The 16,039-nt window shown below is 39.1% G+C and overlaps 1 protein-coding gene across 2 annotated transcripts; it reads left to right on the forward strand.

Annotated features, from left to right (window-relative positions):
* The first annotated feature begins 1,786 nt into the window (after positions 1-1,786).
* On the forward strand, positions 1,787-15,934 carry LOC139371334 (ADP-ribosylation factor-like protein 8B-A). Of its 2 annotated transcripts, none has more exons than XM_071111672.1 (7): positions 1,787-2,026; positions 10,537-10,617; positions 10,721-10,794; positions 11,034-11,127; positions 11,249-11,316; positions 13,413-13,483; positions 13,692-15,934. In XM_071111672.1, exons 1-7 carry the CDS (start codon positions 1,904-1,906, stop codon positions 13,739-13,741), a joined length of 561 nt encoding a protein of 186 aa, XP_070967773.1. In that variant the 5' UTR covers positions 1,787-1,903; the 3' UTR covers positions 13,742-15,934. The 2 variants fall into 2 exon arrangements, with proteins under 2 accessions (XP_070967773.1, XP_070967772.1); XM_071111671.1 differs by lacking the exon at positions 1,787-2,026 and adding an exon at positions 6,570-6,865.
* The last annotated feature ends 105 nt before the right edge of the window (positions 15,935-16,039 follow it).

Here is a 16,039-nt window from a genome sequence, read left to right on the forward strand (position 1 = left end):
TGGTGAAGCATGATTCATCACTCCAAAGAATGCATTTCCACTGCTCCAGAGTCCAATAGTGGCGAGCTTTACACCACTCCAGCTGACACTTGGCATTGCGCATGCTGATCTTAGACTTGTGTGTGGCTGCTCGGCCAATGAAATCCATTTCATGAAGCTCCCAATGAACAGTTTGTGTGCTGATGTTGCTTCCAGAGGCAGTTTGGAACAGATGATTTTTACACTGTACGCACTTCAGTACTCGGTGGTCCCGTTCTGTGAGCTTGTGTGCCTACCAATTTGCAGCGTTGTTGCTCCTAGAAGTTTTCCTCACAATAAAAACACTTACATTTGACAGAGACAGCTCTAGCAGGGCAGAAATTTGACAAACTGACTTGTTGGTAAGGTGGCATCCTATGACGGTGCCACATTGAAAGTCACTGAACTCTTCAGTATGGGCCATTCTACTGCCAATGTTTGTCTGTGGAGATTGCATGGCTGTGTGCTTAATTGTATATACCTGTCAGCAATGGGTGTGGCTGAAATATCTGAAAACCACTAATTTGAAGGGGTGTCCACACTTTTGGCCATGTAGTGTATTTGGGTAGATCTACTTGTTTGACTGTTCATCAGCGACAGGAAGCAAAGAGGACGGGTGTCCCATTCAGCTGATTCTGGCCATTGGCTCCTTCTTCTTTACTGTCACACTCCTGGTGTTCCTCACTCAAGCCTGCATCAGGATAATCAGACACAAGAAGCCTAAAGCCAGTGAGTAGCCTACCACAGAATAGGTTAACACATCGTTGACACAGTGTGTCGGTCATTTTGAAATTCTTTGGAACATAAAGCATAGGCAACATTGTATTCTCAAATGAATGACAGTATTCAGATGTAAAGTTCAAGTTCAAATAGTGACGTGTTCAAAACAACCTTTTCACAACCCTTTCTCCCTCAGGGAACTGCCCTGCTACAAGTATTTCCATCGCTTCCTCAGATATATGTGTCTGTCCACTGTCAAAGGAGGAGTGGTGGCCTTCTCATCCAGCAGGCTTAAACCAAGGACCATGCCAGCCAGAGTCTGCTGTCAATGGAGAGCATCTCCACTGTATGATCTGACATGTGTTGTAGGAATGCTTTTATTTCAGAGATAGCATGGCAGCTAGTCCCAAGTGAACAAATTGAAGTCTTCTACAGAAACAACGTGCATTAAGCCACCTATAATTCCCCATTATTTTGTCATCTTGTTTATCGCTTGCTTCCTTCATTTGTGCAGTCTTTCATCAATAGTAATTATTATTTCTACAGCTTTTCTTACTTTTTTTGAACAATTAATACTGTTTTTTTTCCTTTTCTATTTCTTAAGAGTAATAATAATACTCATGTAAATTACTGATAAGAACATTAACTGTTCTCTCAGCTATGACAAAAACATGTAGAGGCATCTTCTAATTCCTGATATTACTTTCTTTTTTTAACAAGATTTGAACAAGTGAAATCAATGCAATCAATGTCAAAGGATAGAAAGAAACTATAAAAATTGAGCATAGTAAAGGGCGCAAGCAAGGAAGAGTGGACACTGGACAGAAGTAGAACAGTGGGAGAATCTCAATTTCTTCCTTGCTTCCTCTCCTTGCCTCCTAAACCCATTTGAGGATAATGTCAGAAAGGCGGGACTTCTGGCTTTCTCATCCAATGGGTTTTGAAAAGGAGGGAATACTGAGGACGCGACGAGAATATAATTGAGATTCACCCAGTGACCGCATATGAAGGGACAAAAGAAAGGAAGAGAGTATTCGTTTCTTGAAGCGTCCATTGTGCGCGGTCACAAGTCATATGACAGCACTAAGCATTTCCTCTACACTTGCGCGAACGCCACAACACTGGTCGTTTTCTGTCGAAGTTGAGCGGTAATATCAATTTCAAGATGCTGGCACTCATAAACCGGCTTTTGGACTGGTTCAAGTCCCTCTTTTGGAAAGAGGAGATGGAGTTGACTCTGGTTGGACTTCAACACTCGGGGAAAACCACATTTGTTAACGTTATAGCTGTAAGTTTTTATTTTGCTGTTAGCTAATGTTAGCAGCTAGTTATAGTAGCTTTCTAGTTACGTAAGCACTAACTACCTAGGTTAGCGACTTCAGCAATATCGATTTAGTATCGTCCCTCTGCTATCTATATTATTGATTGACTAGCCTATCCGACAATTGTCTTCTGCAAAGTCAGCCAGCTACGTTAACGTACAATAGCACAAGTCATACTTCGCGGCTAACCTTCCAAACTGGCTATCTACTGCTAGTTGGAGGTCTTTATTTGTGGTTTGATGGCAATATAATCAGACTGTTAATCCACTTTTTGGGAATTTGGCTAAATATTATTTTGCTCGCTAGTCAAGGTTTATTCCTAAAACATCTGGATTAACTAGCTAATTAGCCAATTTCCCTTTTTACTAGCTACAACAGGCCAAGCAACAGCCCTAATGCCCACAATAGGGCGATATTATTAATGTAGTCATTCATGTCTTTTGACGTCCAAATGTCATCTACCCAGCTGGTGATACACTCGTGCCCCCTAGTGACCAGCTCGTTCATAAAATAATGCCGTGCTGACTTAAAAAAAAAACGTGGTAAATAAACTTTTCCACCGTGGCTGCTTTCCAAACACTTAAAAGACACCCTCTACCACATGCCTTTGGGGGAATCCGGTCCAAATGATTAGCTAAGCAAGGGAAGTCTGCAATGTAAGGCCCTCGTTTTCATTGGGTTTTGCGAGTGAATAATTATGTTCACTCCGGGGCCTGAAACTCCCCATAATTCAAATCGCGACGATTGTACATCCGCTAAAAAAAACGTCAGCAATGGAAAAGTCAACATACAAGTTGTTTTGTTTTGCACACTTTGTACAAAATAATGAAACGCAGTACTACAGGATAATTCTTAACGTAGCTCTTTATTAGCTAGCTATACCTGGCATGTTCACATATCTTTAACTTTTTTTGTTTTGTTTTTATATATTTTTTTATTAACAACAAATCAATACATAAAGCACATGAGGGAACACAAGCATACACAGATTACAAACAATGGACAATCGAGCTAGGGGGTACAATATCACATTACAATTACACAAGGACCTTAGAATATATTTTTGGTTTATATCCAAATGTATTGATGGAGAGTGTGTTACTACAAATATTTGTACTACTCCCCTCACAGACCATAGGGCTATTTACATTGATATCAAAATATTTACCCCTGATACTAACCTTGGCAGAGCATCCTACTGGAAGCTAAATAGCTCATTATTAAATAATGATATAGTTAAATTTGAGGTTAAAGATCTGCTCTCACACTTTTGGGAAAGGGCTTGTGAAGAAAAATCTTATTGCAAGAACTGGGAGCTCTTTAAATTTGAGGTGTCCAAATATCTTAGAAAATATGGTAGTAATCTTACTAAGACCAGAAGAGCTGAGGAGGAAAAGGTGATCATTAAGATAACTTCCCTTTCTCAGTGGTCCCCAGCCGGCCTCTCGGCGGGAGGGGAAGATGGAACTAATTGAGTTACAAAATAAACTGGATAATATATATAGATTAAAAGCAGAAGGAACCTTTATTAGATCTAGGAAAAAATGGGTTGAGGAGGGAGAACAGAATTCATCCTATTTCTTTAGACTTGAGAAATTTCACTCTAAAAATAACACTATCCATAAATTTAACATTGATGGTGTTATTACAGATGACCAAAAATTAATCGCTAAATACTGTAGTAATTTTTACAGAAAATTGTATAGCTCTACGTACTGTCAGGAATCCAGATATGTTTTTTTAACTCACTGAATAATGTTCACTCTCAGTGATATAGATTCTAAACAGTGTGATGAACCCATCAAAGTTGAAGAGATTAGAGTCTATCAAACATCTAAAGAACAATACATCACCAAGTGTTGATGGAATTACATCATAATTTTACAAATTATTTTCTGAATAAGTAGCTCCCTTCCTATTTGAAGTATTTTTTAGAGAGTATTAAACACAATGTTCTCCCTCCTACAATGAGTCAGGGGTTAATAACACTGATACCTACTAATAAAGAAGTGCTGCTCATCGATAACTGGTGTCCAATTTGTCTTCTTAATAATGACTATAAGATATTAGCCTTACTACTTGCAAAAATAATTAAAGAAGTCCTGGATGCAATCATTGATGAAACACAGTCTGGCTTAATGAGGAACAGACATATTTCTAACAATGTCAGACTAGTATTAGACATACTTGACTACTCAGACCTAATAACCGAGGATAGCTTCATATTATTTTTAGATTTTTATAAAGCATTTGACACAGTAGAGCATCAGTTTCTCTTCCACTCCCTTGAGAGACTTGGCTTTGGGGATTTTTTCTGTAAGGCTATTAAGACTATGCAAATGGTAACAGCTCTATCAAATTGAAATATGGCACCTCACCTAGATTTGAGTTAAAGAGAGGACAACCTTGCCTAATTCCTATCTCCCCGTATCTGTTTTTATTAATCACCCAACTTCTTGCAAATTCTTTAAATAATAGTACTGTAAGGTATTTCCATAGCTGGTAAAGAAATTATTATAAGCCAGCTGGCTGACGATACTACACTTTTTCTGAAATACGCTAACCAAATTCCCATATCGATCAATGTGATACAATCCTTTTCCAAAGCATCTGGTCTATATCTTAACATTAATAAATATGAACTCATAGCTGTCAAAGATTGTGTGACACCTTCATATTATGGTATTCCAGTAAAAGAAGAACTTACATATTTAGGCATAACCATTACAAAGGATCAAAAGTCAAAAGGACTTACTACATTTTAACCCTCTTATTAAAAATACCCAGAAGAAACTAAATCAATGGCTACAGAGGGACTTATCTTTAAAAGGTAGAGTCCTAATAACCAAGGCTGAAGGTATCTCTAGACTAACATATGGCGCTCTATCTTTATATCTTGACAGTAAAATAAGCAAGGAGATAGACCAGATGCTTTTCAACTTTCTTTGGAGAAACCGTACCCATTACATTAGGAAAACTGTTGTGATGAACACTTATGAGAATGGTGGACTGAATCTTCTGGACTTTACTACTTTAAATAATACTTTTAAGATCAATTGGATAAAACAATTCCTAAGAAGACTCACTTCTATCTAGAATTTTTTTCCTCATCATGTCTTCTCTAATTTTGGTGACCTTAACTTCATGTTTTTTTGCAATTATAATATTGACAAAATTCCAGTGAAACTTTCTGCTTTTCATCGGCAGGTTTTCTTGTCATGGTCCTTAATTTATAAACACAATTTTCTCCAAACAGATATTATACATGGAATAATTGGGATATATTGTATAAAAATACTTCTTTGTTTTTAGAATATTGATTCCGAAATTATGTCCTATTGGTGAGCCAACTGGTAAATGCAGAGGGTCTTTTACTCAGTTTACAAGGTCCCTGTAACACCTGAAGATTTTGAAATTGTTTTAGATGCCATTCCCTCAGGTGTTGCTCTGTTATTCAGGAACATGTCAAGACCTGACCCTCAGAGCCTACCCTCTATTGACCCTGTTGACTCATCAGTAGGAAAGATTTGTTTCTCTTTTGGTCCATTCAACAACAGAGCGATACAAACCTTGTTTCAACAGGATGTTGTATCTATTTATGTCATGCCTTATTGGAATGGATTTATTGATAATATCTGTTGGAAAAAAGTTTGTTGCCACACACACTTGTTAACAAAATTAAGGAAGTTTCCTTTAAAATTATTCATAAATATTATCCTGCCAACCACTAAATGAAGAAGTTTAAGGAAAACATCAACTCAAATTGCTCCTTTTGTGAAGCTAACACTGTTTCTGGGTGGTCATCTTTTTTGGCATTGTATTCATGTAAGAAAACTGTGGCAAGACATCAGTAGATTTATAATTGAACACATTTATGAAGATTTTACACTATTGTGGAGAGATGTACTGCTTGGATTCTTTACATATGATAGAAATAAGCTGAAACATTTTTATGTAATTAATTTCATTATTCTTTTGGCCAAATTTCATATACGCAAATGTAAATTTACAAACAAAAAAACACATTTTCTTACCCTACAAAAATAAATTGAACTGTATTTTAAATACTCTACTAACAAAAAAGCTGTTAGAATTGTAACTTTATGTATGTCCCTTAAGGTCCTTGTGTAATTATGTGATATTGTACCCCCTAGCTCGATTGTCCATTGTATATAATCTATATATACCTGTGTTCCCTCATGTACTTTCTGTATTGATTTGTTGTTAATCATTTAAAAAAATAGGGAGGAAGGAATGATTTTTAAATGGACTTCCCTTGCCCGGAAATTCGTCACTTGTTCATCCCGCGATTGTCTTTTCAGCCACCGGTAGCCTTAAATGCGATAGTCAATTATAATTGTATGTCTACTTACATTAAATATAATTATTAATATATGCCTACTCTATGATAGCTAGCAAATTAATTATCTAAATAATGTTAGCCTGCCTACCTGGAACTTCTGAAGGATGTTTTATTTCTACAATTCCCAAAAGCTAACCGAACAAAAACATAATTACCGTCATGTGCATTAGTAGCACAATTTCTAACTTATTTACATTTGTTTTTTACTTACACGTACATGTATGTTGACTCTCTATTTACGTTGAGGTTTTATGTTTTGTCGGATGTACAATCATCACGAATTGAATTACTGTGCGTTTCAAGCCCAGTAGTGAACGTAATTGTACACTCGCAAACTCCATTAAAAACAAGGGCTTGTGTTGCAAACTTCCCTTGCTTGGCTAATCATTTGGACCGACGACCAATATGGCTGCGGGGATTCCCCCAAGGGCATAAGGCGAGGGTAAGTGGACGAGAGTGTGTCTTCTATGAGTTTGAAACGCAGCCAAAGTAGACAACCCTCGGCCCTAGAATGACGTGTTGGATCGTCACGTCCGAGTGTACCTTAAATGTCCCTTTCCAAAGTGAGGAAGAGGGACGATAAGAGAGGTAACGACCTTGGTGGAAATCTTGATGTTGACCTTAAAAACAACCAACCTAAAGCTATTAATGTACATACTAAGCTAATGTATCTAGTTAGCACTCCTGTCATGTAGCTAGCTACAGTTACCCATAGCTGGTTATCTAGTTTTATAGTTTGGTAATTTATTCCAGAAGTAGTATTAGCCACTCTAGCATGGTGGTGGAAAATTGTTTTTATTAAGAATTTGCAAATTTGTCCTTTTTTGGGGAGGAGTGCCAATTTGATCGGTTTAAGGAAGAAACTGACGCCTTTGCAGCTTAATTGGAGGATGTTTTATGAACGAGCCAAACATCAGGAATAATGCCCTCTGGTGGACATTTAGGCTGGGCTATAAAAAAAACTCATTGAAAAAAGCTATTTCTCCAGCAAGAAGGTTGCAAGGACTATCTGGGATTGGTTTGAGTGGGGAGGGGAAAACTGAAAATATGCTGTTATTGGCAGAGAGGTTTGGAACTCTTTTATTGGTTTATTAACTCATTTACCGCATGATGATGTCACCATGGAAGGCTAAAACTCCCTCCTACTAAAACAGGCTGACATTTCCGGCTGTCTTCAATCTCTTACACTAAAAGGGCATTATCATAATATTCACAATTTCACAGTATTATTCCAACCTAAAAAAGAAAAACCCTTGAATGAGTAGGTGTGACCAAACATTTGACTGGTACTGTATGTGTATATACATACACACAAACCTACTCATTCAAGGGTTTTATATTTTTACTATTTTCTACATTGTAGAATAATAGTGACGACATCAACACTATGAAATAACACATGGAATCATGTAGTAACTAAAGTTTTAAACCTGTTTTAGTTTCTTCAAAGTAGCCACCCTTTGCCTTAATGACAGCTTTTCACACTCTTGGCATTCTCAAGCATCATTATGTTGTCATCCAGAGTCACATTTTATTTTCCAAGCTATAGCACACAATATTTAGCATATAGCAGGTTTTCAAAGGACCAAAGAATTTGGTCTGCCTTGTGTTTTAATTTTTGGCATGGAAAAAACATTTGTTATGCTGGTACCGTCACAGCCCTACTGCTCACGTCCTCGCTCCTCACCTTCTCAAAACCCATTGGAGGAGAAGGTCAGAGGGGAGGAACCTTTGGCTTTCTCCTCCAATGGGTTGAGAAGGTGCTGAGGAGAATGCAGTTCAGATTCTCCCACAGTCTTCACTCTCAATGACTCACAGCTAACACCCGCTAAACTGTGTACCCGACCAATAAATGTGATTTTCAGCTAGTTGCGTTGGCTAAACAAACAGGCCAGGGTCTCTTATACAATCATTTTGTCATTAGTGTTACAACTAGGTTTTCTCAAAAGCTGATTATTAGGCCTTGGAAATCGTGATTCTTTCCTCTTGACATCACAGCGGTTTGGATGTGCAAGATCAAAGACAGAAAGATGCTAGCTGACCAGAACAGTTCCAACAGAACAGAATGAGATGAACTTGAAGACCTATGCAGTGGAGGCTGCTGAGGGGAGGACGGCTCACAATAATGGCTGGAATAGAGTGGTATCAAACACATAAACACATGATTTATCACTCCATTCTGTGCTCTGATTCCCTTCAGCAGCAATCTTGCCTCAAAACACCCAGTCATTGTTTCTACTGTATCTAACAACATAATAAAGATGAATGGGAAATTGTTCACGATTTGATACCTAAACTTTTCCAGGTAGCCTATAATTCCAGGTATTTCTTATAGGATGTAGAGAGAGTAACACTACGGACTTATTCTGAGTCAGTCAGTGTTGTAGTGAATGAGATGCATGCCGTTGATGGGGAAGTGCCCATGTGGCAAGTTGTAATATGTTAGGGTGGTGGTGTTTCCAGCCAGGCTTCACTCACGAGACCACTGCATTCACTTCTACTTTGGCCTGGTCAGGTGACTAATCAAGTCATGTGGTTACTAATGTGCGGCAGACAAAGCATATGTCTTGCTCAGAGACTGTTTGGGTTCAAGTAAAGGGCAAAGACAGTTGACTGCAGAATTACTTCAATTGTTTCTCTGTCCTGTCATCGAGAGTGTAGTCTAGGATTTAGGGTTGGCTAAAAAGACACCATTCGCATTGCTCTTTTAAAGGCCCAGTGCATTCAAAAACGTGATATTTCTGTGTTTTATATTTCCACACTGCGGTTGGAATAATATTGTGAAAATTATGAAAATGCCCTTTTTAGTGTAAGAGCTGTTTGAAAGACCACCTGAAATGTCAGCCTGTTTTGGTGGGATGGAGTTTTGGCCAATAAGACCAATAAGACTTCCAAACCTCTCTGCCAAACCTCTTGTAATTGTTATTGGTTACTCACTGTGTGTATTCCTCATGTCACTATTTCTAGATTTTATTTTTTATCTTTAATTCTGCATTGTTGGAAAAGGACCCGTAAGTAAAAATGTTACTGTTAGGCTACACCTGTTGTTTAAGATACATGTGACAAATACAAAGTTGATTTGCCAATAACAGCTATTTTTCAGTTTTCCCCTCCCCACTTAGACCACTCCCAGTCAGTCCTAGCACAATTCTTGCTTAAGAAATTGCTAAAAATCAATTTATTTATTTAAATGTTTTAATCACAAGTAAAGTACTTAATTGTTACCCAGAAATGATGTAATGCGTTAAAAATGTCTGCATTGGACCTTTAAATTCCCTCTGCCTCCCTGCACAAATTGTCTGCTTTAAAATCTGAAACTTCGTCTGCATTCCAAACATATTTCCTCTAGTGGTTGTGACCCCTTACAAGCCTTAGAAATGAATAAATTAACATTATTTTGAAAGAATTTCTGTCAAAAAATTGTACATAAGGGAGGCACTTGTGCAAATACCACTAAACTTTTAGCAGGTTTAGCAGGTTTTTTACAACAGGAATCGTGCAAAATATGGGGTGTGTTCCAGAGTGCGCTCCAGGTCATTCGTAAATTCTGAGCGTTGTCAGATTGTCTGTTAGTAAATTCAGAGTGTTTCGCTCTCACAGCGTTCAGAGCACACTTGACGCTCTGGCCGAGTTCGCTAGCTACTTGCAGACACAAATGAGAGAACACCTCACTCTGACCATTTTACTCACCCTAGCAGAGCTGGTTATCTAGACCGTTGGTGACCTAACTGCTGCTGGCAACAATTGAATAACTTTTTTTTGCAGACGTTGAAATCGGTGTTATTCATCGGGTGTTCGGCATTCGTAAATTCATCATTTATTTCGCACTCTGGCACACTCAGACGAGTGCTGTCAAATCTGAGTAGATAGCCAGTGTGAATTTACAAACGCAACCCAGCCACGACAATTAGGTTTATGTCTCTGGTATACCATTTTAGTTAGGCCTTGTATACAGGTGGCAATTCCAGAGGACGTGTTAGAATTAGGAACACTTTGACCTAGCTTTTCCATGTTTATTCCATGTCAGCTCAGCTTGTTCCATGTCAGTTCCATGTCAGCTCAGCTTATACAATCACTCAAAAGTGATCAATGGTCTTTTCTCTTCTTGTTCAGTCTGGGCATTTTAGTGAAGACATGATCCCTACAGTTGGATTCAACATGAGGAAGATCACAAAAGGCAACGTTAACATCAAGGTAGGTCTTCAGTCACTACAGTATGTAGGCTACTGTAATGTTTCACAGTGGCAATCTATACCTACTGCATGATTGAAAAAATGTGGGACCTCTGCTTTTCCAGATCTGGGATATAGGAGGGCAGCCGAGGTTCAGGAGCATGTGGGAACGTTACTGTCGGGGAGTTAACGCAATTGTGTGAGTATCTGAGTTTTTCCATTTGTCAGTCTGCATGGGCACAATTTATATTCAGGAAGAGTACAGGACTTTTGATTGTTCTGTTTGTCTTAAGAGACACGTTCAGTGAATACCAGTCAATGGTCGAACATTGAGTTGGGTATGTTTTGAGCACGTCCAATTCTTTAAAGTATACATAAGATTATTTTTTATGCGTTTGTCAACTTGTGCCATGTCTTTAAAATATTTGATTTCTTTAGATACATGGTGGATGCAGCTGACCGTGAGAAGGTGGAGGCTTCCACGAATGAGCTGCACAATTTGTTAGACAAGCCTCAGTTGCAAGGAATTCCTGTAAGTAAGCCTACACTTCAGAAACTGCTGAATTGAATGAATTCATGTAAATGACAGAGTTTCTTAATATGATCAGCAAGCATTTCTGCCACATGAGCTAAACTGTGGTTTGGCTTTTTAGATTTTGGTTCTTGGCAACAAAAGAGATATCCCCAGTGCTCTAGACGAGAAGCAGCTCATTGAAAACATGTGAGTATGAAGAGAAAAGATGAGGTGTTTCCTAGTAGTAAACACACAGAAGTAATCACACAACATCTGATGCATCTTACCTGAGGTAGTGTGAATCAACTCTACACCCCCTTTTTTAAAGTTGAGTATACTCATTCTAACTAAATGACGGAGGAGGAGTCCCTCTCTTATTGTGCCTTGATTGATTTTTATTGCCAACACATGTATACACACTGTACATACATTTTAAAAAGTGATGGGGATATCACAAAGTCAGACTTATTTCCATTGTGGCCCCCCCCCCCTCCCCGATTTGAAAAGTCTGGAGATGGATATTGAACATTGCCATTGTGAGTTAGGGCCTTTCTATATTCTGATCATGTGCTTCTCATAATATTTCAGGTTTAACAGGGTACTTATGAAATGGTGATGGCATCACTGATGTCACAATTGTTTCTTCTACAAACTTTTAAACAACAGCTTTTCAGTTTCCTTCCATGCTGTGTCCTTGGCTGTGCTTATCCACTTCAAGATGGATACACTAATATAGTAGCAGTACAAAGACATTCATCACACACAATTACTTTTTAAAAGATGCACTATGCAGAAATCGTTCCACCATTTCCTGGTTTCTACAATTCTAATAATTTGGCATAATTTCAGTTTGTGACAAAACAAGCAGTCCATTGTGTAGAGAATCATTGTACCATCTAAACCGCTGTGAAATACCTTTGCAATAACTAAAAATAATGTTGTTTTGGATGTTTGAAGCTGGTGTACAAAAACTAACTTAAAAAACGGAAAGCATTGAAATAGCGCACATAGAACAGATCTACCGCTTTGACTCGCTTTCAATGAGAATGAAAGATCTATAACTGACATTTCTATGTGAATTTGGTCAGGTCCTCAAGAAGTTGTAGTCACGTTTTCTATTTTTTTCTTTTTTTTCTTGTGACCATAACTACCTTGGAAGATTAGTTACCATTCTTGAAGTACTTTGCTGGAGTTTTGAACACTGCTATCCTTTTACTAATCTCACATCAGCAAAGACCTAATGGTTTTATTTTACAAGAGAAGTTATTTGTGACTTTCTAGGCATGCCTTTTTTATAAGCTTTGTTTTCCCTTTTCATAGAGAAACATTGCATTATTCTGTCACTTGTACCAAATACAGTACGGTATGAAGATGGGCAGAAACGGCTTCTCCAGTAGAAATCCCTGATCACGCTTGTAGGCGACGTTGGCTAGCTAAGCTCATGCACAGAAATACGCCATCGGGTTTGAAGGTTGTCTTGTGCCAAACTGCACATTTACAGGCCATCAAATCAAAGGCACTCCTTTAACTACAATTACCATAATCCATTGCGCGCCTTCTTGTCTGGTCTGTGTGTTCCTTTTATGCCTGCTACGTTAGGAGAGAGGGAGAAAGAGAGCAGTTGCTTCGCTAGGTATCTTTACCTGAAAGTACATGATCTAAGTGATTGATAGTTGGTATTCAGAAGTAAGCGCTATTTACTTTGAAGAACTACCAAAATACTCATTTTGTCAGACAGCATAGGCAGCAGCTCTATAGAGATGACTTGGAATTAAGTAATAAAATAAAACAAATGTAATATACACAACTGACATTTTTTATTAAAGTATAGTAATGTGAATCAATGGTTATTAAGTGATAAGCAGTAATGGGCAGTCACTACCATCATGGGACTTTTATTGATTGTTTTATTCTGTTTTACATCATTCAACCCACATAATCACATAAACCGTGATTTTTTAAATAATCTAATCAAAACCGAACCGATCTCAAAAGCACTAGTCGCTCAGCACTAACTACTTAAGTCATTGGCTCAAATGTTGTGCCTTTACATTTAGAGAAAATGAACTAAGGAAGAATGTTTCACTTCTCAAACCCCAGCCTGGTCTGCTTCGCAAGATTTCCCAGAAGTCTTGTGATGTTGCACCTCTGGGTTTAGAAACTCCTTGCTAGTACTCTACTGCTTTTAGAAGTGATACAGGTTTTCAAAAGGAAACAGCTCCCTCTTTTGGCCAGTTAATATTAACACCAACATCACAGTTGATGGCAGGTTATCAGTTTTCTTTACCGCTTTCTTTCTACAGGAACTTGGCAGCTATTCAAGACAGAGAGATTTGCTGCTACTCTATTTCCTGCAAAGAGAGAGACAACATAGGTGAGTAAGATGGTGATGGAACGGTTTGCTTGTCTGAGTGGAAGGCTGGAGGAGAGGAAACAAATTAACAATAACATGGTGCACCCAAAGTGGCTACATGTATAAACTTGTGTATTCCGAATCATACTTACCCACCACTGTAGGCGTCTCGTGTTTCACCTGCTCTCTCCTGTCTCACACTGACCCCCATGCGTCTCCTGCCTTCCAGATATCACACTGCAGTGGCTCATCCAACAATCAAAATCTGGGAGAAGCTGAAAGTACAACTCTGTCCTCCCAGCGCCATCTTCCATGTTACCCTCATGCCACACCCTGTTCACTCTCTGTTCACACATGTACAGTGTTCCCACCAACTCCGATGCTGCACTGCGCCCCCTGCCCGTTCCTCCCTGTTGTTCTAATTTTATCCAATGATTCTCCCCCACAAACTCCCATACCTCTGCACTACTAAAAGATGGTAGCCCCTGGTCAATGCCAAATACCACATCCCATGAGTCACAGAATGGGCATTACACCTCTGCCATGAGGTGCTACTTCAGTCTCTTGAACGGAGAGAGGTTTAGTCTGTCAGCCTTTTTCATTCTATGGGCTGAACGACAGGCGTTTCCCACACCTGTAAGTCCTGTTTATAACTCTAGTGTAGCGATCCTACACCCTCAGGGTGGGTTGTTTAGCCACTGACTGGGGCCTCATCATTATACATGTTCTCCAGACAGTCCTGTGTGAAGCTATAGGGAAAATAACAGACACACTACATGACCAAAAGTATGTGGACACCTGCTCGTCGAACATCTCATTCCAAAATCATGGGCATTAATATGGAGTTGGTCCCTCCTAGGCCTGGCTCGCAGTCGGCTGTCCTATTCATCAAAAAAGGTGTTTGATGGGGTTGAGGTCAGGGCTCTGTGCAAGCCAGTCAAGTTCTTCCATGCCAATCTTGACAAACCATTTCTGTATGGACCTCACTTTGTGCACGGGGGCATTGTCATGCTAAAACAGGGAAGGGCCTTCCCAAAACTGTTGCCACAAAGTTGGAAGCACAGAATTATCTAGAATGTCATTGTATGTTGTAGCGTTAAGATTTCCCTTCACTGGAACTAAGGGGCCTAGCTTGAACCATGAAAAACAACACCAGACCATTAGTCCTCCTCCACCAAACTTTACAGTTGGCATTATGCATTCGGGCAGGTAGCGCTTTCCTGGCATCCGCCAAACCCAGATTTGTCCGTCAGACTGCCAGATGATGAAGCGTGATTCATCACTCGAGAGAACGCGTTTCAACTGCTTCATTGTCCAATAGTGGCTAGCTTTACACCACTCCAGCTGACGCTTGGCATTGTGCATGATGATCTTAGGCTTGTGTGCGGCTGCTCGGCCATGGGAAACCCATTTCATGAAGCTCCAGACGAACAGTTCTTGTGCCGATGTTGCTTCCAGAGGCAGTTTGGAACTCGGTAGTGAGTGTTGCAACTGAGTACAGGCGGCAGTCCCGTTCTGTGAGCTTGTGTGGCTTATCACTGAGCCGTTGTTGCGCAAAGAAGTTTCCACTTTACAATAACAGCACTTACAGTTGACCAGGGGAGAAATTTGACTAACTGACTTGTTGGAAAGATGGCATCCTATGACGGTGCCACGTTGAAAGTGACTGAGCTCTTCAGTACATGCCATTCCACTGCCAATGTTTGTCTATGGAGATTGCATGGCGGTGTGCTTTATTTTATACACCCGTCAGCAGCGGGTGTGGCTGAAATAGACAAATCCACTAATTTGAAGGGGTGTCCACATACACTATATATACAAGCGTATGTTAATATACGTCACTGGGAAAGTAAATGGACTTTCTGGTTTCCCTTCTTGTCTCAGTCATGTTCTACTGTGAGATTAACTGCTTTATGGCCTTTGCCTTTTTTTTGCCAAATCAAATTTTTGAGCAATGAATTATGTAAATAGTGCAGTAGCTAGGTATGTACAAATATCAAGCTGTTAAGATTTTTACGTATGTGAGCGCATATGGATATTTTATATTAATGTACTGATGGTCAAGATAGTGGGTTGGTTGTGTGGTTATCAGCCTTGTTTGTAATTTGCCTCAGTGAAATGATGTCTACTGCGGTCAATGAGCTGAGAGAGAGTGGCAGAATTCAAAGTGCCTTGTGCAATATCTCATCTCTGAAGCAAACAGCATGCAAAGTGTGCCTTCCTGAGCAAAGAGAAAACTCCACTCCTATATATTCAAGAAATAGAAAGGCATTCTTGTTAATTTAGACATTGTACTGTTATCGTTGTTCACCCTCAGTTGCGATATTTTCTGTGGCGCATTTTTGAAATATATATTTATGGTGTCAATACTTTGGAATTATTTAGTAATTATGTTATCTGGGTGGATAAAAAACGTAAACTATGCTTAAAGATGAACTTTGTCATTAAAATTAAGGACAACATTTGACTACACTCATTGGACTAATACTTGTATCAATAATCATAGCCTACTACCAATAGTCTCGAACTATGATTTTAACTCGAAAACATCAGATTCGCAAACAAATGTCGGAAAGT

Source organism: Oncorhynchus clarkii, chromosome 17 (genome assembly GCF_045791955.1).
Source record: "Oncorhynchus clarkii lewisi isolate Uvic-CL-2024 chromosome 17, UVic_Ocla_1.0, whole genome shotgun sequence".
Taxonomy (NCBI): Eukaryota; Metazoa; Chordata; class Actinopteri; order Salmoniformes; family Salmonidae; genus Oncorhynchus; species Oncorhynchus clarkii.